Below are 23,902 nucleotides of genomic sequence, written 5' to 3' on the forward strand. Positions count from 1 at the left end.
AGATACCATGAGGATCCTTCTCCTGCAGAGATCTCAGACTCTGTGCTAGAGCCTAAAGAGAGGTGGAGGCCAAGGTGAGGTCAGCAGTAGTCCTGTCCAGCCTGCACCTGGACACCCCAGATGGCTGTTTCTATTGTAAGTGGAGTCAGAACTGCCTTTTTGATATGATTCCTGGGGTCTCCATCTTAGTTCAACTCGGGCCTTTTTCTGCGTAAAATTCCATCATTTTTGTTCCTGAGAAGGTACTCAACAAATGTAGAATAAATGAATGGATAGGTGAATTCCATTTATTTGCATTGGGATATTATCTCCAGGAGTTCTGGGCTATCAAGCACAGGGAGGAATGAGTTCATAAGTTTGCCTAGTTGATTGGAAGTAGGGCTACAAAGAGGAATGGGATAGAGGAAGGGGAAGTTTTTGGGGGGGAGAACCTCAAGAGAGTTCAGGTGAACGGAAAAGCATAGAGGAGATTGAGGGCTCAAAGAAGGCTTCCTGGAGGAAGTGACATTTGACACAGGACTTGAAGGGCAGTGAAGACAGTGATGATGTTTAGTTGAGGAGAACAGTATGGACAGAGGCACAGGCATACGTTGTGCTGGCAAGAGGGCTCCAGTTTGAGAGAAAGGAGGGAGGTTACGCCGTGGTGGAGCATGCCAGAAGAGGCTGTAGAGGTCCTCGGAAAATTTAGCAGCTCGTGGGCAAAGCTCTGGACTGTGAGTGGGGGACTGACTCCCAACACAGGCTGTGTTCTGACTTGATTTCACTCCCATGGCCTTGCTCTATGGAACTTTCTCTAGAAAATGGGGGCCATGGCAAGTTCTTGATTAGAAAAGTGCCTAGGAATCACCTCTCCCATAATAGTCAAGTACTGGCAAGTAACACAGACTATATCAAATCTAACCCCCTCAATTTGTAGATGGTAAGACTGAGGTCCAGAGAGGGGAAGTAACTTGCCTAGCATCACACACCAAGCCAGTGGCAGAGCCAAGATTTGGACCAGGTCTCCAAGCTCTCAGCTTGGGGCCTTCTCCCCTCTACTGCAGTCTGGGATAGCATCTCAGAAGCTGAACTGGAGGAGAGCAGCTGGAAGTAGAAGGCCACAGGAAGTCTACAGCCCTACCTCCCCATCTAGACCAGAGATCATGAAGCCAGCCGGTCAAAATGTTTATTGAACCCTTCACCCTGCTCCCCATGCTGGGATCATCTGGGAAGTCTGTGTACTCAGCAGCCACACAGAGGGACAACAAAGAAAACTTCTGGTGGGCTTCCAGGAGGAGGAGAAATGAGGCGGATCTGGTATTCCTGAGAAGGAAGGAACATTGAGAGCAGACTTGGATGAGGATGTAGAAAGACCTCCAGGAGAAGGAGTGTCTTGTCACTTGGGTTCCATCTGGTCCTTGACCAAGGTCTCCACCTCCTTCATAAACCGGAGACACAGTTCCTCTTCCCATGGCAAAGCGATACACTGCACAGCCACCGAAAGCCCCACAGATCCTCTCACCGCCTGCAGGGAGAGAGGGTCTATGGACTCAGAGCCTGCTTCCTGCTCACAGGCCCCTTGCCCAGCCATCCTCACCACCCATAGGTGTGTATTAATCCAAATATCTCACCCCCAGTCTTTATTAAAGTAGACATGCCCTGGATCTCAGAGTTCCAGGCTTCCTCAGCTCTCAGCAAAACCTGGAAAAACTGTTCTGCTTTGGCTACAATTCTCCAGGGTTAGGATGGAAAACTTGCTCCCTGTGTAGACAGCTGACTTTAAGGATGAAATATAAAACTGAGTATCCACCCCATGTTCTCAGCAAAGGAAAAGAGAATGTGCAAATCCCTGACCCAGGGCCTGATTACACTTCTGCAAGGAAAGGAGTGTCTTGACCCCCAAACACAGTTCAAGGAGCGTGGGGGTTTGAGCCTGAGTCCCTGCCATGAAAATCAAACATACTTGTAGGCATTCAAACATGTTTTCATTGCTTTAAGATACCATATAAGCCCTTACTTGCTTTCGTCTCTGGAGCCAGGTCCCATGGCTTTGAGTCCTGGCTCCTTCACTTCAGCTGGCAATGTGGCTTTGGTCAAGTCCCTCAACCTGCCTGTTCTTTCATTTCGTTTGCAAAGCCTCATGGGACAGTTATGGGATTTAATGATTTAATATATATACAGCACTTTTAAACAGCTCTTGGAACAGAGTAAGCGCTCAAGACACATTAGATAGTATCATTATTGTTATTTTCACAGAATTCAGGTCAGCAGTTCCACTGGGTAACTCTAGCACTAAAATCAATTTCCAGGAAAAATAAGTTACTTAATGTCTGACTCAGACACATGCATACTTTTCAGAGCCAGTTTCTCTTTCCCTCTCTCTCTTCCTCTGTCTCACCCAAGTCAGAGCTGTTATTTTAAACCATGAATTCAATAGGTCCATAGAAATATTTCCTTTGTGAAGCCCTCTCTGAATTAATAATAGCATTTTTTCAACAGTTCCTACATACTGGGCTTTATGCTAATTGCTTCAGTCTTTTTCGATTTAAGCTTTAGCACAACCCCACAAAGTGAAAGTAGAACAAAAAGTGAAAGTGAAAATCGCTCAGTCGTGTCAGACTCTTTGTGACCCCATGGACTGTATATAGAGTCCATGGGATTCTCCAGGCCAGAATACTGGAGTGGGTAGCCTTTCCCTTCTCCAGGGGATCTTCCCAACACAGGGATTGAACCCAGGCCTCCTGCATTGCAGGTGGATTCTTTACCAACTGAGCCACAAGAGAAGCCCAAATCCTGTCTTCCTAGAGAAAAAACTGTGTCCAGTTGAGTTACATAGTGACCTGCTAACCAGTCCCTTCGCCTTGTAATCTTCACAGTAACCTCCTAGCCTTCACCTTGCTTCACCGGCCCTGTCTCTGGGACCGACCTTCCCCACAGAAGTGTCAAGGAAACCACTGCTTTTGCACAGTAGTCTCCCCTGACAAGGGCAAAGGCTGACTTGGAGGTCAAAATAGTGTGTCTTCAGTGATGGGGTGAAACTGTAGCTGAGGTGGTAAAGAGCAAACACTAAGAGGGACCGGCCCCTCCCCACCCCAACAGCAGAAGAGGCAAAGAGGGAAACTGACCTCCAGGAAATTTTTGTCGGAGCTATCTCTGTAGTAGCCTTTATAGAAGGCCAGTTCCTTCTCATCCTGTGGCGTCACAGTGGTGACGGGCACCACGCCGGCAGGGAAGTTCAGGAGGTTGTAAAGGGCCAAGTAGGAGATGCTTGCTGTAGAAAGATCCAGGTTAGCTCAGGAAAATGATCAGCTCAGAAAACTCAGGGGACTTCCCTAATGGCCCAGTAGTTAAGAATCCTCCTTGCAATGCAGGGGGTGTGGGTTCGATCCCTGGTCAGAGAACTAGGAGCCCCCATCCCTTGGAGCAACTAAGCCCAAGCAGCACAACTAGAGAGTCTGTATGCTGCAACAAAAGATCCCGCATGACACAATGAGAACTCCGAGTGCTGCAACCAAGACTGGAGGCAGCCAAATAAATAAGAGATTAATTTTTTAAAAAAGAAAAAGACAGGGGGGACAGAGTGTGGGTGGGTGCCCCCTTGGGATCTTTCCTGGAACTGCAGCCTTCTGCTCGCAATAGCCGTTTCAGTGCAGGGAGTCAGACAGCTGCCTACTGCTCCCCACAGTGGAGGGAAGGAGAGAGTCAGAATCTGCTCTGTGCAGATGGCCAAAAAGCACATGAAAAGATGCTCAACATCACTAATTACTACAGAAAGGCAAATCAAAACTACAATGAGGTATCACCACACACAGGTCAGAATGGCCATCATCAAAAACTCTACAAAAAATAAATGCTGGAGAGGATATGGAGATAAAGGGACCCTCCTATCTACACTTACATTCATAAGAATGTAAATCAGTGCAGCCAGTATGGAGAACAGTGTGAAGGTTCCTTACTGTTAACAAAAAGTTAAAATAGAGCTATTCTATGATCCAGCAATCCCACTCCTGGGCATATATGCAGAGAAATATATAATTCAAAAAGATACATGCACCTCAGTGTTCATCACAGCACTGTTTATAGTAGCCAAGATATGGATGAAGTCTAAATGCCTATTGACAGAGGAATGGCTAAAGAAGATGTGGTATGCACACACAATGGAATATTACTCAGTCATAAAAAGAACAAAATTATGTCATTTGCTACACGGATGGAGCTAGAGATCATCATACTGAGTGAAGTAAGTCAGACACACAAGGACAAACACCATATGATACTATTTGTATGTGGATTCTAAAGCAAATGATACAAAAGAACTTAACTTATGAAACAGAAATAGAGTCATGAATATAGGAAACAAACATGGTCATCAGAAGGGTGGCGGAGGGATACATTGGCAGATTTGGATTGACATATACAGTGGAAGTGACACATAGATTCACGGGATTAGATCTGATAGAGTGCCTGAAGAACTATGGATGGAGGTTTGTAACATTGTACGGGAGGCAGTGATCAAGCCATCCCCAAGAAAAAGAAATGCAAAAAGGCAAAATGGTTGTCTGAGGAGGTCTTACAAATAGCTGAGAAAAGAAGAGAAGCGAAAGGCAAAGGAGAAAAGGAAAGATAGATCCATGTGAATGCATATTTCCCAAGAATAGCAAGGAGAGATAAGAAAACCTTCCTCAGATATCAATTCAAAGAAATAGAAGAAAACAATAGAATGGGAAAGACTAGAGATTTCTTCAAGAAAATTAGAGATACCAAGGGAATATTTCATGCAAAGATGCACAAAATAAAGGAAAGAAGTGATATGGACCTAACAGAAGCAGAAGATTTTAAGAAGAGGTAGCAAGAATACACAGAAGAACTATACAAAAAAGATCTTAATGATCCAGATAACCACGATGGTGTGATCACTCATCTAGAGTCAGACATCTTTGAGTATGAAGTCAAGTGGGCCTTAGAAAGCATCACTACGAACAAAGTTAGTGGAGGTGATGGAATTCCAGCTGAGCTATTTCAAATCCTGAAAGATGATGCTGTTAAAGTGCTGCACTCAATAAGCCAGCAAATTTGGAAAATTCATCAGTGGCCAAGAACTGGAAAAGGTCAGTTTTCATCCCAATCCCAAAGAAAGGCAATGCCAAAAAATGCTCAAAGTACCACAAAATTACACTCATCTCACATGCTAGCAAAGTAATCCTCAAAATTCTCCAAGCAAGGCTTCAGCAGTATGTGAACTGAGAAGCTCCAGATGTTCAAGCTGGATTTAGAAAAGGCAGAAAAGCCAGAGATCAAATTGCCAATATCCATTGGATCGCAGAAAAAGCAAGAGAATTCCAAAAAAAAGTCTGCTTCATTGACCACACCAAAGCCTTTGACTGTGGAAAATTGTTAAAGAGACGGGAATACCAGACCACCTTACCTGCCTCCTGAGACATCTATGCAGGTCAAAAAGCAACAGTTAGAACCAGTCATGGAACAAAGATATGGTTCCAAATTGGGAAAGGAGTACATCAAGGCTGTATATTGTCACCCTGCTTATTAACTTATATACAGAGTACATCATGTGAAATACTGGGCCGGATGAAGCACAAGCTGGAATCAAGACTGCCGGGAGAAATATCAATAACCTCAGATATGCAGATGACACCACCTTTATGGCAGAGAGCGAAGAGGAACTAAAGAGCTTCTTGATGAACGTGAAAGAGGAGAGTGAAAAAGCTGGCTTAAAACTCAACATTCAAAAAAACTAAGGTCATGGCATCTGGTCCCATCACTTTAAGGCAAATAGATGGGGAAACAATAGAAACAGTGATGGACTTTATTTTCTTGGGCTCCAAAATCACTGCAGATGGTGACTGCAGCCATGAATTAAAAGATGCTTGCTCCTTAGAGGAAAAGCTATGACAAACCTAGACAGCATAATAAAAAGCAGAAGCATTACTTTGCCAACAAAGGTCCATCTAGTCAAAGCTATGGTTTTTCCAATAGTCATGTATGGATGTGAGAGTTGGACTATAAAGAAAGCTGAGTGCCAAAGAATTGATGCTTTTGAACTGTGGTGTTGGAGAAGACTCTTGAGAGTCCCTTGGACTGCAAGAAGATCAAGCCAGTCAATTGTAAAGGAAATCAGGCCTGAATATTCATGAGAAGGACTGATGCTGAAGCTGAAGTTCCAATACTTTGGCCACCTGATGCAAAGAACTGGCTCACTGGAAAAGACCCTGATGCTAAGAAAGATTGAAGGCAGGAGGGGAAGGGGATGACAGAGGACGAGAAGGTTGGATGGCATCACCGACTCTATGGACATGAGTTTGAGCAAGCTCCAGGAGTTGATGATGGACAGGGAAGCCTGGCATGCTGCAGTCCATGAGGTCACAAAGAGTCAGACACGACTTAACCGATACACACTACTGTATATAAAATATATAACTAATAAGAACCAGCTGCATAGCACAGGGAAACTCTATTCAGTACTCTGTAATGGCCTATGTGGGAAAAGGATCTAAAAAAAAATAGTGGGTATATGCATGTGTGTTAGTTGCTCGGATGTGTCCGTATCTTTGCAACCCCATGGATTGTAGCCTACAAGGCTCCTCTGTCCATGGGATTCTCCAGGCAAGAATACTGGAGTGGGTTGCCACTCTTCTCCAGGGATCAAACCTGGGTCTCTTGCATCGAAGGCAGGTTCTTTACCATCTGTGCCACCAGGGAAGCCACCCTGGCCTCATTACATTGTTGTTGTTTTTTTTTTTTAATTTGACTGTGTCAGTTGTGGCTCATGGGGTATGTGTGTGTGTGTGTGTGTGTGTGTGTGTGTAAATTCACTTTACTATACACCTGGAACTAAGACAACATTGTAAATCACTATATGCCATTAATTTTTTTATAAATAAAAAGAATCCACACTGCAAAGCCTTATTCAGTGCCAGGCACTGCACTCCCCTCTCTACACTGCTGTGTCCTTGACTCCTCCCCTCCTCTGTGAGATGAGGATTACTATTCCCTGTGTACAAATGGGAAACCAAGGAGGCAGACAGATACACAAGTAGTGGCTAGCAGAGGATGCAGCTATGACTTCCAGTACTCAGGGCTCCAAGAGGGCTGGAGTGCAATCCTGAGTTGAAAATGTAGCTCCTCCCAGGAGCCACCTGTGTGCAGGGAGTGAGCATCAGAGTGTCAGGGAGGTGGACAGAAGACACTAGAGCAGAGCCACGTGTGGGATATGCCTTGGGCGACCACTGTAGGGGGACCCAGAAGAAAGGAGCCCAGGCTTGAAGGGGATTTGCATTCTGCATGGCATTGCATCTGAGACCTGCACCTGCGCTACACATGGGTGGCTGCCCTGTGTTGAGGCTTGCTTGCATCTGCAGGTGGGCTGCTGGGCTGAGGCCACCTCTGGAAGTGAGGCTGCAGAAAGCATGTTAAGAGTGAATGGGTATGCTAAGAGAAAGAAGTCAGACCCCTGCACCTCATACCTTTTGATTTTACTTATATGAAATCCTAGATGACGCAAAACTATAGTGATAGAAAGCAGACCAGTGGTGGCGTGAAACGCAACAGAACATGAAGGAAATTTGGCTAATGATGGAAATAGTCTCTATTGTGATTAGGTGGTGGAGGAGAAGGGGAAGACAGACGATGAGATTGTTGGATGGCATCACCAACTTGATGGACATGAGTTTGAACAAACTCTGGGAGTTGATGATGGACAGGGAAGCCTGGCGTGCTGCAGTCCATGGGGTTGCAGAGTTGGACATGATTGAGCAACTGAACTGAACTGATACATGTATACATACATATGTTAAAATTCACCAAGTTACTTAAAACTGGTGAATTTTATCTCATGTAAATTATACTTCAATAAAGTTCATTTAAAAAGTGAATAGAGGGACTTCCCTGGTGGTCCAGTGGCTAAGACTCTATGCTTCCAGGGTAAGAGGCCCAGGTTCGATCCCCAGTCAGGAAACTAGATCCTGCCTGATGCGACTAAGATCCACTGCAGTGAAATAAATTTAAAAAAATTTTTAAGTGAATGGAGGAAATCCCCTGGTCGTCCTGTGCTTAGGGCTCCGTGCTTCCATTGCAGGGGGCCACAGGTGCGATCCCTGGTCAGGGAACTAAGATCCCAGAAACTTCACAATAAAGCCAAAACAAACGAACAAACAAACAAAGGGAATGAAAATTGGTAGGGACTGATAACGGGTACGAGGTTTCTTTTCAGGATGATTAAAATGTTCTGGAACCAGATAGTGGTGGTGGTTGCATGACATTCTGAATATACTCAAAACCACTGAGTTATAGGCTTTAAATGGTGAATTTATGTTATCTGAATTTTATCTCCATTTAAGAAAATTTTTTAAAATAGTAACTAACATCAGAGTAAAGGCCAGAGGCTGTGGGAGGACTCAGAAGTCCTGGACACCACACCCCCACCCCAACCCCACCCCCTGCCAAGGACCCAAAGTTCTCTCACTGTTTGCCTTGGCAGGATAGCCAATATAGAAGGCGGGGTCCAGAGCTGGAGACAGCAGCACATCCAGGTCCAGGGACCTCCACTTGGCTATGAACTCTTGCTGATATTCCTGCAGGAATAGTGGCAGGCAGGAAAGGTGAGACTGGCAGAGGTCACTGTTTGCAGGACAAAATCAGACGCCGCCAGGCTGAGTCAGGTTAAACACCAGGAAGAATTCCCAGGCTGTGAGGTGCAGACTGATATGGGGGTGGGGCGGGGGGAAGTCAGGGTCTTCCCAGGGGCCAAGGAGGAAGGATGGGAAGGACAGTCTCAAGCTACAGTAATCTGGGGACAATGTATCATCCTGGCCCCAGGGAGACAGACTACATTAACTTCCTGGTCATCATCCGGGTGCAGCTGAGCTTCCCCTGAGGGCCAAGACAGAGATCTACCATCTGCTGGGCTACTTCTGTCACCACCCAGGGGTCTGCTGCCCCAGTTCTGGCCATCCCTCGAGGTCTCCCCAGGCAGGTATTACCTCCACTGCTTTGTGCAGCTCCCACAGTTTCTTGGGTGTCCTGGGGAATGAGGAAGAAGGAGAAGTCCAAAGGTCAGCATGGGAGGACTGCTTTTTATACAAATGAGGCATGACACCCAGGAGGCAAGTTCTGGACTCTATGCAGGGTGCAAATCAGCTGATGGGCTGGGAATCACCCTGTATCTTGTCCCCTGGCCAAGACCCATTACCTCTCCAATGTTCCCAGGGGGACCCATCCCCTGGTCAAAGCCCCACCACCTATGACAGGCACCTACAGGGTCCCTTGAAACCCCAGGTCCCTTCCCCTTAACTATGAGGCCCCAGGTCAACCCTCAGGCTGCTCCAGCCCCAGTTCCAACCAGCACTTCAATTCCAAGCCCACCAGGCCAAACCCAACAGCAAACCCAAACCAGACTCCTCTCCCAACCACATCCCCACCCCAACTCCAATCTTAACCCCAACCCTGACCCAAACCTAACTTCAACTCAGGCCCAACTTTTGTCCCAACCTAACTCAATTCTAGTGTGTACTCAGAGTTCAACTCCAAAGTAAACCCCAGTCCTACCCAAAAGTCTAAATTTAACTCCATGCCAGGCATGATTCTAAAGCCCTTATTAGATCCCAAAGCCTTAAACAGCCCTGCTCACAGTGGACAAGGCCTCCAGCTACATGACCCTTACCTAGTTCCCAAGGAAACCCCTCGTGAACTGGACCTGAGGAGCCTTGATCACTTACCCTACTCCACACCACATTTCGAAAGTCTGGCTAACCCGGGGCTCCTGGAGGTGGGGAGAGAGGGGGAGGGCACTTTCAGAAACCATAGGGTGATGTCACCTGCCCGGGACAGGGGTCTAGGAAGGGAAACTCTGCCCCGCTCCCCCCCAAGCCCCTGACCACAGCACCAAACCCTGATCCCCCTCTCTAAATCCCCTTCCCTCTCGCTGAAGCCCCATCTCTCTGAGCTTCTCTGAAGCCCCCTCCACTCTCAGACAGCACTGCTCTCTTTTGACCCCCATCTCCCTTCTTTCAGTTCCTCCCCCATTGAGTCTTTCTCTGAACCACCACATTCTCTGGGCCTCATCTTCCTCTCTGACCTGGCCCCCACCCCCACCCCACTCCTCACCTCCAAGGGAGCCCCTTCCCCTTTCTGAGCCCCTTGTCCTCTCTGGGCGCCACCCCCCCCAACTCTAAACCCACACTCACGATATACTTCCAGATCCAGGCCAAGAAACGTTTGAGTGAGTCTGGCAACCTGAGAGAGTTGACTGTGTTCTTCATGGAGGGGTCCACAATGTCCCCCTGACTGAGGAACCACAGACACACAGCTGGTCAGTTATGGCTTTCAGCTGGCCATCACCCAGCCATCAGCTTCCCCGCTGTAGATAAGCTACAGAGAGAGGTTTGACCCAAAGAAATACTCTGTTCCCAGCAGCACCACCCCAGAACATGTGCATCCTAAAGGCAGGGCTTCGTTGGGTGACTTGCTGCTTAGGGTCACACAATGAGCCAGAGGCACCAAAGCAGCCCAGGCCTGCAGCTCCCCACCTAGGGCTCTGCTGCCACCAGCCCCTTCCTCAACCCCATTTCCACCACACCCCACATCTGAGTCCCAGCAGACATACAGTTTCTCCAGAAGGGTGGCCCCTCCATCAGCAAACAGAGTCCCTAGGTACAGGTGAAAGAAGGCATACTCTGTTCGGGGGACAGAGAAGGGGATGACCTGGGGAGAGAGAGGCCGAGTCAGGGCCTGGAGCTCCTCCTGCTCTGCCCCATGTTCTCTCTGCATCCCTCAGGAATTAAAGAGAGAATACCACATCAGCTCCTCAGCAAGCTTGGGAAGCATTTGTGCTCTGCCCACTGCCTCACCCCCACACAGAGATGAGGCAGAATTTGAGCTGCTTGCTTAACAGTGATCCAACCCCTTGCCAAGTGCTTTATTGGGAGCTCATTCAATCATCACAGCCACCCAGTGCGGTAGCAACCTGAGGCTCATAGAGATGAAGAGACTGGCTCAGCAATTCTCAAAGGGGTGGGGGGGCAGGGACAAGCCACTGGGGCATGGGAAGTAGGGGAAGGAGGGGGGCACTCTGAGGACAAGAGGCTCCTTACAGCCATCTGATGGAGACAACAGAAACCCAAGCTCTAGGAATTACAGGACTGAGTCTCAGAGTTCCCGCTACTGAAGGGGGATGCCTTCCTCAGGGGATGGGACCCATTCTGCCCCCACCTCCACTCCGTCAGTCTCCAGGAAGCCTAGGGGAAACACAATGATCTCACTAGCACAAACTCAGAAGTAACCTTTCTCTCCAAGAATGGACCAACCCAGCGTCTTCACTGATCTGGCCTCCCTCCCAAGGGCTAAGTAAGCCTACCTGGTGTCCAGCATCCCGGAGCAGCCTGGATGTGAGTTTCACAGCCCTGGCCATGCTAGGTGATGGCTGGGTGAAGCCATCTGATTCATAGTAGCCAATTCGAAGGGGACGGTTACTGGAGTACACCTTGGGGAAAGAGGGGCTGGGTAGGGCTCTGAGGGGAGATTGGCCAGAAGACAAGGTGGCCTTTGAAGGACCAAGGCCCTTCAAGGGCCCCTTGAAGCCTCCCTATATACTCTCCAGGGTTTAGGTCCTCTGAAGAACCCTCCAGAAGAGGAAGAAATGGATGGGGACATGACTGATTGGATAGCTGGAGTGGATAGTTAAACAGATTCACGAATGAATGGGTGGGTATATGAGATGGTAAATGGGTGAGTGGGCAAGGGTTAAACAGATAAATGGGTGGGTGGATAAATGAATGGATGGAGGTGAGTGGGCAGGCAGGCAAGTAAGTACATGAATAGACACAAATATCTTAAAGCCAAAGAAGGGTCAGGAGAGGAAAAGGATGAAGAGACCAATAGAGGCGAATAATAGATAACAGACTGACCACAGGCTGATTGTACTACAATATGTGTAGGGAATCAGATGAATAGACACTGGCTGAATGGTAGACAAAGACTCTCCCTACACAGCAGATCCTGGAGTCAGATAGGGCTGGGTTCCAAGTCACTATGTGATCATCAGAAAGTCATTTCACTTCCCTTCAGTTTCCTCACTTGTCAATGGGAGGAGTGACACCCATTCTATAGAGTGAGTGTTAGAATGAACTACAAAGAGCCACCACATAGTAGGTACCAATAAGTGTTCCTGAGTGAGTTCATGCAAAAATGAAGAGTCAGAGCTAGAAGGGTCTGGAGCAAAGTTCTGGCTCAACATCTTCATTGTACCAATGTGGAGGCTGAGGCCTAGAGAAGAGATGTGACTTGGCCAGGGTTACGTAGAGGCCTAACAGCCCAGCTTCCCTTGATACCAGGCTCTCTACATCACACTTGCTGAGTTTACTGCCCCTGTGTGTTGGGTAAATGATGATGGAGTTCCTCTCTGGAGTAATATCATCTATGGCTCCAGGTGGCACAGAAGCCAAAGCAGCTGGCATCTGGTCAGGTTGGGGAATGAACTGATTGAGCATGTGGGCTTCCCGCTCGCTGCACCTTGGGCTGGGAAAGGAAGGCTTCCCAGGGAATGGTCCTAGTGGCTGGTTGTTGAGGACTGAAGGGAGAGGAGAGGGAGCCCTCCAGGCCTGCTCCCTACCCAGCTCACCTGCTCCCTGAAGGGCAGGAAGGGTGTGGTGGGGTCCAGTCGGTGCATGTGTTCACTCAGCAGCGCTCGCAGGCACAGTGCCAGGCTCTCCACGTCCCTGGCCAAGGGGCCAGCCACTGTGATCCCTGAACAGAGGGGGTGGAAAGAGGCAGACATGCCGCATCTCTTCTGCTCTGGGGACCCACACTGCCTGGCCTCAGAGGGTGGGACCCAAGGTCATGATCAGGGCAAAGTGAAGAGGCCCTGGGGCCATCTTGAGTCAGGGGTTGATAATGAGTGGGGTTGGCAGACTAGCTCAAACAACCTTCTGGCCTTAAGGGAGAGTCTCCTCTGGGGCAGAACACTAGGAGAACTAGGAGACCAGCAAGCGAGGTGAAAGCTAAAGAACAGGAAGCACCTCCCCAAGGGGCAAGGGTCATTGGACTAGAAAGCCAAGCAGAACCTTCCCCCATACTCCCTGGTCACTGGTGGTGCTGGTCTGTCTGAGATACAGTGAAATGTCCTTGGGAGAAAGGCAAGCACGTTGCCTTTGAATGGATGTGGCCAACACAGACAAGAGCTTACCTGCTTTCTTGCCCTTGACAGCAGAGGCAACTCCAGAGTAGCTGCAAAACCCACCCACCCAGAGCCCAGCTCAGCACCTGAAGGGAAGGACTTAGGGGCCAAAGAGGCTTGAACACCCAGCCAGTGCATTCCCCCAGGGCCCAGCACACAAGAATAAAAGCTGCCTCAACCCTCCCATGACTCTTTACTGTCCACAGCATAAATCTGAGCCCTTTTACTGCCCTTCAGGGCTCTAAATTATCAACTCTTTCCATAACTTCCTTTTCTAGCCCTTCCACACATACTCACACATTGCTCCAGGCAAAATAGGCTGCTTATAGAATTACAGCCTTCTAGATGCTACTCGATGGACATGAGTTTGAGCAAGCTCCAGGAGTTGGTGATGAACAGGGAAGCCGAGCATGCTGCAGTCCATGGGGTTGCAAAGAGTCGGACACAGCTGAGTGACTGAACTGAACTGAACTGAAGATGCTTCTCCAACTCAGCATGTTCATCCTTCAAAACCAAGCTCAAATGCTGCCTCCTCCAGGAAGCTTTCCCTGCCCTTGACCTGCTTGTAAAACTTGGCCTTTAATAAATTCTACTGAAGAAAATGTCAACTTCATCCCTCTCTTTGACCCTCTCTTAAGCCTGGATTCAGTTCAGTTCAGTTGCTCAGTCGTGTCCGACTCTTTGTGACCCCATGGACTGCAGCACGCCAGGCCTCCCTGTCCATCAACGACTCCCAGAGTTTACCCAAACTCATGTCCATTGAGTCGGTGATGCCATCCAACCGTCTCATCCTGTGTCATCCCTTTCTCCTCCTGCCTTCAATCTTGCCCAGCATCAGGGTCTTTTCAAATGAGTCAGCTCTTTGCATCAGGTATAAGCCAGTTGGATGTTAACACAACAGGGCTGGGGGCTGGGTCTGAGAGTGTTCTGTGTCCCTGTTTAGGGCTACACAGTGTAGGTAGTCAGAGTGGGGTTGAAATATGGGTGAATGGGTGGATAGATATATGAGTGAGTGCAAAACAGATGGAAAAATTAATGGAAATATGGATGAATTGGTGGGTGGATGGATGAATGGAGGCAAACATGGATTAATGGATGGCTAGTTGAGCAGAGGATGGAGAGATAAATATCCGAATGAACGAATAAATGAATGGAAGGAAGGATGTGTGTAAGTTCTTCAAAGGCTTGGATAATTGTCCATTTTGTTCACTGATGCATCCCAAGTACCTAGTTCAGTGTCTGGCACAGAGTAAACACTCAATAAACATTTGTCAAATAAATTAAATGGCAGATGAATGGTGAAATTGTTTGATGGATAGAAACTGGGATGGCGACTGCAAGGATGCATGAATGGATGAGAAATTGATATTGATGGATAAATGGATGGATTGATGTATGAGGAAGGAAAAGGGGGGTAGTAGATGAACAGATGGACAGATGAATGAATTAATGAAATAATGAATGAGTGGACAGTCTACCCACTCCCTCCTGTACCAAACGGTGTGTTTAGCTGCGGGGCTGAGGCAGGAGTTACTGGAAGCCCTCCTACCTTGTCCACTTCCCCTAGTACTGAGCTAATGAGAATCGTTATATGGACAAGACCCCTAGTTCCTCCAGGCTGGGCTGAGCCTACCCAGACCCCCCACCACCAAGTACCTGAGACGGTATCCTGTGACCCGGATACCACAGACACCACAAAAGCTGGCTGGAATACGGATACTGCCTCCCGTGTCGGTACCCATGCCCAAGATGGAACCCCCTTCTGCCAGGAGAGCTCCTTCACCCCCTGAGGAGCCCCCAGGCGTCTTCTTTAAGTTCTGAGGGTTCAGAGTCTGTCCATAGATGGGGTTGCTGCAATCAAAGCTGCGGGAAGCAGAAGAAATGGGGCTGGGAGGGGAAGATATAACTGGAGAAGACTGCTCTGCCCAAAGAGAGGCCAACCTCCCTTGGAGTCAGCCCCAGGACCGGTGAGCTCCCCTCGTGGGCCAGGAACTTCCTGGTGTCCCTTCAGCTGAGGCGAGAGGCTGCTGCTGCAGGAGAGACCAATCGGGACTCCTAAAATGAGAATCAAGGAGCCCATGGCTCTGCTGGATAGTGGGGAACAAGTTACAGAAACAGAAATAGATGCACTAACGGCTGAGTGGGGTGGGAGGAGAATAGGGAATGAAAACAATTAGAGAGCTGGAGTAGAAACAGAGATGTAACTTTTCAGTACCTCTGGGCCTGAGGGCCCTTAAAAACCATGGAGTCCACCCAAGTGTTGTCAGATGAGGACACTGAGGCTCAGAGGGCAGAAAAGACTTGCCCAAGACCTCCGTCCCAAGGTCTACATGACCATCCCCACCTCACCCTCAGCCCTTCAGCGGCAGCTTCATCCTGGGCCCATCCTTGGTCCCAGCCCCTGTCCCAGCTCTGGCCCCTGCCCCAGCCCGGGTTGGCCTGCCTGTTGCAGAGACCTTTGCAGCGTCTGGGAGATGTTGGTCTTAACAAAGGGAATAGCTCCCTGAGCCTTTAACACTTTCACAATGACTCCGTCCTTGGCTGCCGGCTTCTCCAGGAACTGGGCCAGGCCACACGAAGAGTCATGGCCCTGCAGGGAAGTGACACAAGCTCCAGCCCCTGGGGGTCAGAGTGGAACCAGCCACCAAACAGACTCTCTCTTGTGCGCCACTCCTGCTCACAAGCATTCTCTCACCTGCTGAGATGCAGGTGCTATACCCTTAGGATTCATGAGTGACAGGAGAGATCAATGGTGAAGAGATTGGGTTTGGGAGCCTGACTGCTGGTTTGGTTTCCAGCTGGCCACTTTCTAACCATGGGGCCTAGATTGGGCAAGTAACTTGCCCAATGTCACACACTCAGGTGCTCACATGTACACATGCACGTGTATTCCCAAGGCTCACCATGCAGTCATAGGTGTCCTTGAGACTGATGGGGACCCCATAGAGGAGTCCTCGCTCACTCTTCTTGAGTTTCTTCAATGCCTGCAATTGATCCTCACATTCATCTAGGAAATCCGTCAGGCAATTCACCTCCTGGTGTGCCTTCAGTGCCTGAGTATCATTGAGGGAAACCAGAGAGGGGCTCAGGGCGTGACCAGGCGCAGGACACTGAGTCACCTCAGCCCCTCTGCCCATCCTGACTCAGAGCAGAAGTGACGAATGACTGTGGCACAAGCTCCCTCCCAAGCTGGCTGCAGTGCCACAGGGTTACACCTGTCCCCCAACTATTCCACCCAGAGCCCCAGGATTGGGCTCTGACTGGGACTGCACCTCCTCTAGGTAGCTGCAGAGGACACTCTCCAAACTCAGTTCATCAGCAAGCATCTTCTGAACCAGCTTCTCCAACGGCAGCTCCAGAATGGGCTTGGGGTCCAGTTCTGGCTCCTGCAGAGATGGGGGGGGCAGGCAGATATCACACTGCTCCACTCAGGCCCCCCCCCCCCCCACCATCAACATCATGCCCAGGTGGACACAGAGTACTCATCACATGTTCCTGGGCCCATCCTTAGCTTTAAAGACATCTCCCAATCAGTCTCCAGGTTGGCATAAGAGCCCTCCGGGGGCACAAGTGTCCTCCTCTGTGTCGGCCTCCCCAGAGTCCAACCCCAGGGCCCAGTGCAGAGAAGGCCAGGCCCTTCCTCATGCAGCTATCCAGCAGGGCCACCCGAGGAGTAGGAGGGACTCTACATGAACATCTTGGGATGCAGGGCTTATGAAAAGTGAGGCTCAGTTCTGTGAGGTTTGCCTTCAGGAGTCACCCCCCAGCATCCCACCTTTCCTTCTTCTCTGGTCCTCCCATACCTGCTGATCTGACCTTGGGGAAAGGTCAGGGTGGCAGGAGAGTTGGGAGCCAGCCTTGACCACAGCCCTGGTCAGTGGGGTAACTCAGGTGAACCCCTTCCCCTCCTGTGACCTAGGTCTCCTCAGAGAGGAAAGTATCAGAATACAGTCATGAGTCAGCCATGCAGCAGAGCATAGACAAGCCCCCCAGCTGCCCTGAGCCCAGCCCCTGGGGTGTAAGGCAAAGCCTGAACCACCCTGAGGACTCCTAATCAAGGACCCAGCACACAGTGGGCATTCAAGAAGATGAAGTTGCCTATCTTTGTCCTCCATGGTCCCAGCTGAGCCCCCCATGCCTTCAAGTTGGAATGTGGATTGGGTGGGCCTTTCTTGGTCCTGGAGGGGAGGTAGGGAGACAGAGGGATTTTCCTGGGAGGTTAGGGCTTTGAGGCTTCTTGGACTCTTCCAGTCCTCATCTTATTCTCCTCCGTAGCATCTGACTGTTAGAAACTTTCCTTCTGGAAGCTCTCCATGCCCTCAACTCCCCTGACTTCCCTCTCCCTTCCAGCAATTCCTGTGCAGTCTCCTCTGACCCTCTTCCTCCAGTAAAGGTTGGCTACCTCTCTCCCTACCTGTCTCCCTTCTCTGGTGAACTCAGTGGCTAGTTCTCCCCATTTCTCCAGTCCAGACCCACTTCCTTTCAGGCCTCAGGCCCATTTACCCACCCAGGGGCCCACAGACATCCAGGACTCATCATTTTTCTGTCAAACCTGTTCCTCTTCATGAGATTCCCAACCGATGACACCTGTGTCATCAACACAATGAATCTCAGATCCCCTGGGTCCTCACCCCAAGTTCTGATCATGGCTAGATAAATACCAACACAATCACACATAAAATGTGTTACAACACTTAAATATATGCCAGGCCACCTTCCAAGAATTTTACGTATAATAGTTTATATTACTCCTTGCAACAACTCTAGGAGGTAAGTTAAGCTGTGTGATTTTCTCATTTTACAGCAGAAGAAGATGCTGAGGCACAGAGAGCTGTTTACCCAAGGATCTAGATTCACTGGGAAGTGCAGTCCCAGCCACCATTCTCTTATCCACACTCAGTGCTGACAGGTGGTTCTGCCTTCTTCAAATCTCCCACTTCTGACTTCTCAGACTCCTTCCTGCCTAGAACCTTCTCTGTCTCTCAGTTTTCTTCTAGCCTCCTCACTGGCCTCCCTGCCTCTAGTCTTTACCCTTCCAACTCAGCCTCTTTACTACGGCCAGAGTCATACGTGTAGTTCTTGTCCTCAGTCCCTCAGTCATGTCTGACTCTTTGTGACCCTTTGGATTGTAGCCCACCAGGCTCTTCCATTCATGAAATTTTCCAGGCAAGAATACTGGAGTGAGTTGCCATTTCCTCCTCCAGGGATTGTCCCAAACCAGGGGTGGAACTTGAATTTCTTGTGTCTCCTGCTTTGGCAGGCAGATTCTTCTTCTGCTGAGCTATTGGGAAAGCTCAAGAATACTGGTGTGGGTAGCCATTTCTTTGTTCAGGAGATCTTCCTGACCCAGAGATCAAAACTGTGTCTCTTGCATTTGCAGGCAAGTTCTTTACCGCCTGAGACGTAACTACTTGTTTAAAACCCATGACACGTTCTTAGTGCAGTAAGTACCGGGTAACTGAGAATATTGGTGTATCTATATGTGAACACATTAGATGTTTATGGTGACCCTTGTAGAAAGAGAATGTTGTTGCAACTTTATTCTGAGGGCTCCCCTGGTGGCACGATGTGGACAAGTGCCCATCATCCATATAGACCCTGGAAGCCATTGCTCCCTGGCAGTTGTCCTTGTGTGGCCACTGGTGAAAATGACAGCCTGACAGGAACTGGGGAGAGATGGGGAGAGAAGGCCAGGGAGGTGTGAATGGTGGCCCTGCAGGCCTCTGCTGGGACTGCTCCCTGCTAGCGCTCCAGTGACCTAGGGTGGGGGGCTTTTAAGGGTCCGAGAAAGCGTTTTACCAACCCTGATGAACGGAACAAATCTACTAGAACAAATTCACTGAAACTCACTAGAATCCCACTCAGCAAGGACAACATTATTGCTGAAATGAGAATATCACTTGGAAAATGCTTGCTGTATACCGAGGCACCACTGTCAAAATTATTAACTTGTGGACAATAATTATAATGGTCACTCCATCATAGAAGTGAGTAGGTTAAGGCACAGAGGAATTATTTAAAATGTAAACGTTAGAGTCAGGATTCGAACACAGGCAGTCCAGCACTGTCTTAACTACCACACTCTTAACCAGCGTGTTACAAAACTTTTCCAAAGGCTTGTAAGATTAGGTTCAATGAAATTTATATGACATTCTAATAACAATGTTTATTGTTAACAACAGAGATCCCTGAAGACTATATAAAATCTCAAAAGGTATCAGAAGAGCCAGGAATTCTGAGTGTCACTGCTACTGGTTCAGCAGAAACTGAGCGAGACTCAGCCTAAGGAATGATGCATTAGTGTTGAAAGTCTCTACTTAATGAGACTGCAGGTCACCTAATGTTTCAGCTTATTGAGAGAGCTTAATAAAGCTCTTAATGAAGCTTGAAAGATAGGGACATCTTCAAAAGATGATAGCCATATCAGAAGAGCCCCACAAATTTTCAAAAAAAAATCAACAAATTATTTGGAAATTATTACAATAATTTGATGAAAGAATTGAACTTCAACTTACATCACTTTTAAGCCATTTTAGTATATAGTTTAGAACAAATCACCCCTCCAGCCAAGCTCCCAGGACATCTGGCCTTCTGCACACTAAGCTAGTGCTGCCTCCATGTGTGGTTTGAAAATCAAAGAAAATGCACTTCAAAGTTTTTAGTAAATTGGTTATTAATATCTCCAAAGTGGTCATTACATATGTTTAATATCAAAAAATCCCTCAACCTTCAGGGTGGCAGTTTCCACCTGAAGTGACCAGAGCCTCCTAGCCAACAGTCGTCAGTCAGTAGACCCTACAAATATTATTTTCTAAGTGTTCTATAGCAGCAGTCCCCAATCTTTTTGGCACCAAGGACTGGTTTCATGGAAGACAATTTTCTCATGGTTGGGGGGGTTGCAAGCAATGGGGAGAAGCTGTAAATACAGATGAGGCTTTGCTCACTCACCTGCCACTCACCTCCTGCTGTGAGGTTCCAGGGGTTGGGGACACTCCCCCGCCTCCCCACCACTTTATAGAAACAGTGCCTTACCTCAGGTACTCTCTCTGGTACTGCCTTTCTTGTTCCCTCCTCCTTTTGAAAAAACTCCTACATATCCTTCAAGGCTTAGTTCCAAAACCACTTCTCTGTGAAGCCTTCCTCACACAACCCTCTCCAGGTAGCAGATCACCTCTCCTGCCAAGTCCCACAGATTTGAGGGCATCTGACCTTTGCCACCCTCAGCTGAACTGCCTGCCTCCCTTCATGGTTCTTGCAGCTCTGCCTCCATCACACCCCACCCAGACTGGGAGCCTCTTTAAGGCAAGCTTGGGTCAGACATCAAATGTCAGATTATCTGAATAATGCATCTGTCCTCAGGGTCCAGCAGAGGCAAGACCCAGGAGAATCCTTTGTGAAATGTTCCTAAATGGAAATGAATTGGATTTGTTTGAACCCTGTGAGGGTTTGACCTATGTTTCAGCCTCGCATCTGCCTAGGTCAGAAAGCTGCTCACCTGACCTTGAGGGTAACCCTGACAGAGGAGTGATCTGATTGGAAAGGTGCTCAGGACAGACCTGTATAACTTTGTTGGGAAGAGAATAAGGTGCTGAGAGCCAAGAGACTTTGAGGGAAGGCTGGTGGCACCATGGGTGATCTCACTCCAAACCCTTTACAGTCTTCCAGCCAACCAGACACCCCTTTCCAGGTACAGACTAATAGCTACCTATCCCAGATATCCACATGTACACCAACCAGATGCCTAGACACACCAAAAACCAGACATCCTCACACACCAGGCAGAATCACATGGGTACATACTCAACCAAACATACAGACCCAAACCAGCCACACATATCCAGATGAATATACCCCAATGAATAACACATATACACTCAGCCAGGCCTACACGAAGGCACATAACCAAACACAAACAGCTCACAGCAGACACACACCCAGCCAGCACACAGGAGGGACACAGTAGCAGACCCTGGTGTTTGCAGTGTAGGAACCTAAACCCACCACTTTGCACAGATGGGGCCTCCCCGCTCACACAGGAATCCTCTCTATCACACGGAATTGCTGCAGCAACCCCATTAGCCCAGATTTCCTCCTCCTCAACCAGGGAGGGGCAGCTGCTCTCTGGGGGCAGATTGATTTATCCAACTAATTAGCCCCAATTAATATTAATACACAGTCTCAGAAACTGCAGCAGCTAGGGCAGAGGAACTGTCCACCGGGGCCATCAATCACCATCCAGGGAGATGGCGAAGGACACTCAGGAACTCTGGAGCATGGGGACACCACCTCAGGCACTACCCCAACCCCCACTCCCAGAGGGAGTCTACCACAATCACCAAAGATACCACGAGCCCACCTCTCCTTGGGCAGATGGGGAATCCAAGGCCCAGAAAAAGGATGGTCACATCGTGCAGGCTACCCAACAAACCACAGTCGCAGTATAGAGTTGTCTCTATGCCTCTCCCTCCCCACTCTCTGCCACTATGGACAGGCTCCGCTCTGGACAGACAGACCCACATCTCAACTGCCAGCCACAGTGAGTGCCTCGTTGTCTTCCACCATTGCCAGCCAAATTGGCAGACTCACAGATTTAGAAAATGAACTTAAGGTTGCCAGGGGGAAGGATGCAGGGAAAGGATAGTTAGGGAGTTTGGGATCAACATGTACACACTGCTATGTTTTAAACTGGTAACCAACAAGGATCTACTGTATAGCACAGGGAACTCAGCTCAATGTTATACAGCATCCTGTATGGAAGGGGAGTTTAGCAGAGAATGGATACCCGGAGACATGCATATACATGGCTGAGTCACTCTGAAGTCCACCTGAAACTACCATAGCTATACCCCAATATAAAATTAGAAGTTTAAAGGACAAAAAAATTAATTAACTCAGATTCACTTCAGAGCCTGTGCTCTTAACAATTAAAGGAAAGAAACATAGCTTCCTGTGAAGACCCCACCTTCAGTGATCCCCAGTGTTTTGCATTTGTGATGTGCTCAGCAAACATTTGCAGAACCCCCACGTGGGGTATGAAGGGGACGGGAGGCAGAATTTGAAGACCAGGGTCCTGTCCCGGTGGGGTCTAAGGGTGCTCAGGGGCTGAAAGAAGCCTGGCCTCCTACCTCCAGTTGCCTCCATCAGTTTTAGTTCAACAAATAGCCCAGGTAAATACCCACCATGCAGCCGATCCCTGTGACAGGCACTGGAAGAGAAAGAAAACACACTGCCCCTGACCTCAAGGGGCTCAAAGGACACAGATGAAGGAGGAACTGATAGGGACACAAGAAGCCAGGTTAGGAAGCTGGCGGGGGGCCGTTCCGTCTTCTGAAGGAGATGAGGTCATGGGAGGAGCTCTGTCCTGAGGTGGGACCCACTATTGGGATTGAGGGTCAATGTTCACTCACCTGCTGCCGGAGACGTTCTGCCAGGGCTGCCATCCGCCTCAGAGCCTCCTCCCTACGCTTCTGTGCCCTGGGGATCTTGCTTCGTGCTGGAGCCTGTCGCCAGAAGAGCACGGTGGCCCCCAGCAAGACAGCCCCTAGCAGGGCCACCAGGAGTAACACCACTAGCGGGTGAGATAGCCAAATCATCCCAGGCATTGTGGGACCCTTGTAGATGCACCAACTGCTTCCTCAGGAAGGCTGCCTTTTTATTTGTCAGCTCCACCCTCCCACACCTTTTTCCCAAAGGGGCAGGAGCCCCAGGTGTTGACAGAACCTAACTTCATCCCAACTAGTTCTTACAGCCATCTGGACCTTTCCTTATGCAAATAAAGTCCTCTGTTCCTCGGGCCAGGCAGATGAAGAGGCTGTGGCAGAAACTAGCCTGAAGAGGAGCCCAAGACACCAGGTGGGCAGGTGACTAGGCTCTGATCCCACTTCCTTCACATTCTCCTCCCTCATCCCACCCCTCAGACACCCCACCAGCACCCCAACCTGACCCTCACCAGTTCTCAGGGGGCTGCTCCTATGGTTTCCTGTGGTTTGCAGGATAATCACCAAACCCCTTAACGTGGCTCTCAGGCCACAGGGAGGTGGACTGAACAGCCCACCTGCCCAGAATCAGCAGCTCACTCTGGGGGTGTCTGAGGCCCAGGCAGAGAAGAAAGGAAGGGACACCTGGGGATCCAGGCAAGGTTCAGAAGGCATCCATCCCAGGAGACATGATGTCAGGAAGTGAGGACCAAGGCAGGCAGGCATAGTCCTCGCTCCTTCCTCTGCCAGCCCAGCTGAACTTTTGTTCCTGATTCCCCAAGCAAGGCAACTGCTGCCCCTGGGACTGAAGCCTCCCTAGTCTACTGCTTCACCCTTCCAGACCCATCTCCCATTTTATCACTGGACTAGGGACTCCCTACCACCAAGGAGAGCAGGCATCTTCAGGGTGGGGTGGGGTGGGGTGGGGTGAGGAGGTGAATGTGACTTCCTGCAGGAAAGACCAAGAGGATGTGCAGCGGCAGAGCAGAAAGGACTTGATTTGGGCATCCTTCTCCGCCCGTCTGTTTGGGCCTGATCCTCTGTATCAGAGAGGGAGAAGGGAGCAGTCGGAAACATCTGAGGCTGCCAGTCACTGGCAACCTGGAAAATGGTGGCTCTACCCTCAAGCCTGGGAAGTCAGAAGCAGATTTGGTGGGAAAGAGATGGGCCTGTGGTTCGTAATGTTGAGTCTGAGCACCCAGAGCCAGATTGGAGTCAGCAGTTGACCTACTGATCATGTCCTAAAGGGTAACCCTGAGGT

At 49.2% G+C, this 23,902-nt stretch overlaps 1 protein-coding gene across 1 annotated transcript; it reads right to left on the bottom strand.

Moving 5' to 3' along the window:
- Nucleotides 1-310: 310 nt before the first annotated feature.
- Nucleotides 311-23,060, bottom strand: LOC133041402 (vitamin D3 hydroxylase-associated protein-like). Its single transcript, XM_061122001.1, has 15 exons — nucleotides 22,573-23,060; nucleotides 16,438-16,551; nucleotides 16,069-16,218; nucleotides 15,622-15,755; nucleotides 14,822-15,028; nucleotides 13,175-13,215; nucleotides 12,611-12,735; nucleotides 11,348-11,473; nucleotides 10,598-10,695; nucleotides 10,179-10,278; nucleotides 9,711-9,754; nucleotides 8,976-9,015; nucleotides 8,459-8,567; nucleotides 3,105-3,250; nucleotides 311-1,504 (listed from the first exon to the last, which is right to left on the bottom strand). Exons 1-15 carry the CDS (start codon nucleotides 22,765-22,767, stop codon nucleotides 1,376-1,378), a joined length of 1,758 nt encoding a protein of 585 aa, XP_060977984.1. The 5' UTR covers nucleotides 22,768-23,060; the 3' UTR covers nucleotides 311-1,375.
- Nucleotides 23,061-23,902: the final 842 nt, after the last annotated feature.

This window comes from Dama dama, chromosome 20 (assembly GCF_033118175.1).
Source record: "Dama dama isolate Ldn47 chromosome 20, ASM3311817v1, whole genome shotgun sequence".
Taxonomy (NCBI): domain Eukaryota; kingdom Metazoa; phylum Chordata; class Mammalia; order Artiodactyla; family Cervidae; genus Dama; species Dama dama.

Bases quoted from the DNA above. Each gene is read 5' to 3' on its own strand.
- LOC133041402 (XM_061122001.1), bottom strand. From the start codon at position 22,767: ATGCCTGGGATGATTTGGCTATCTCACCCGCTAGTGGTGTTACTCCTG. The intron at 11,474-12,610 runs GTGAGCTGGGTA...TCTTTCCCCAAG, and splicing joins TCCTGCCCTTCAGGGAGCAG to GTGTACTCCAGTAACCGTCC. The intron at 1,505-3,104 runs GTCAGTTTCCCT...CTCTCCCTGCAG, and splicing joins CCGACAAAAATTTCCTGGAG to GCGGTGAGAGGATCTGTGGG.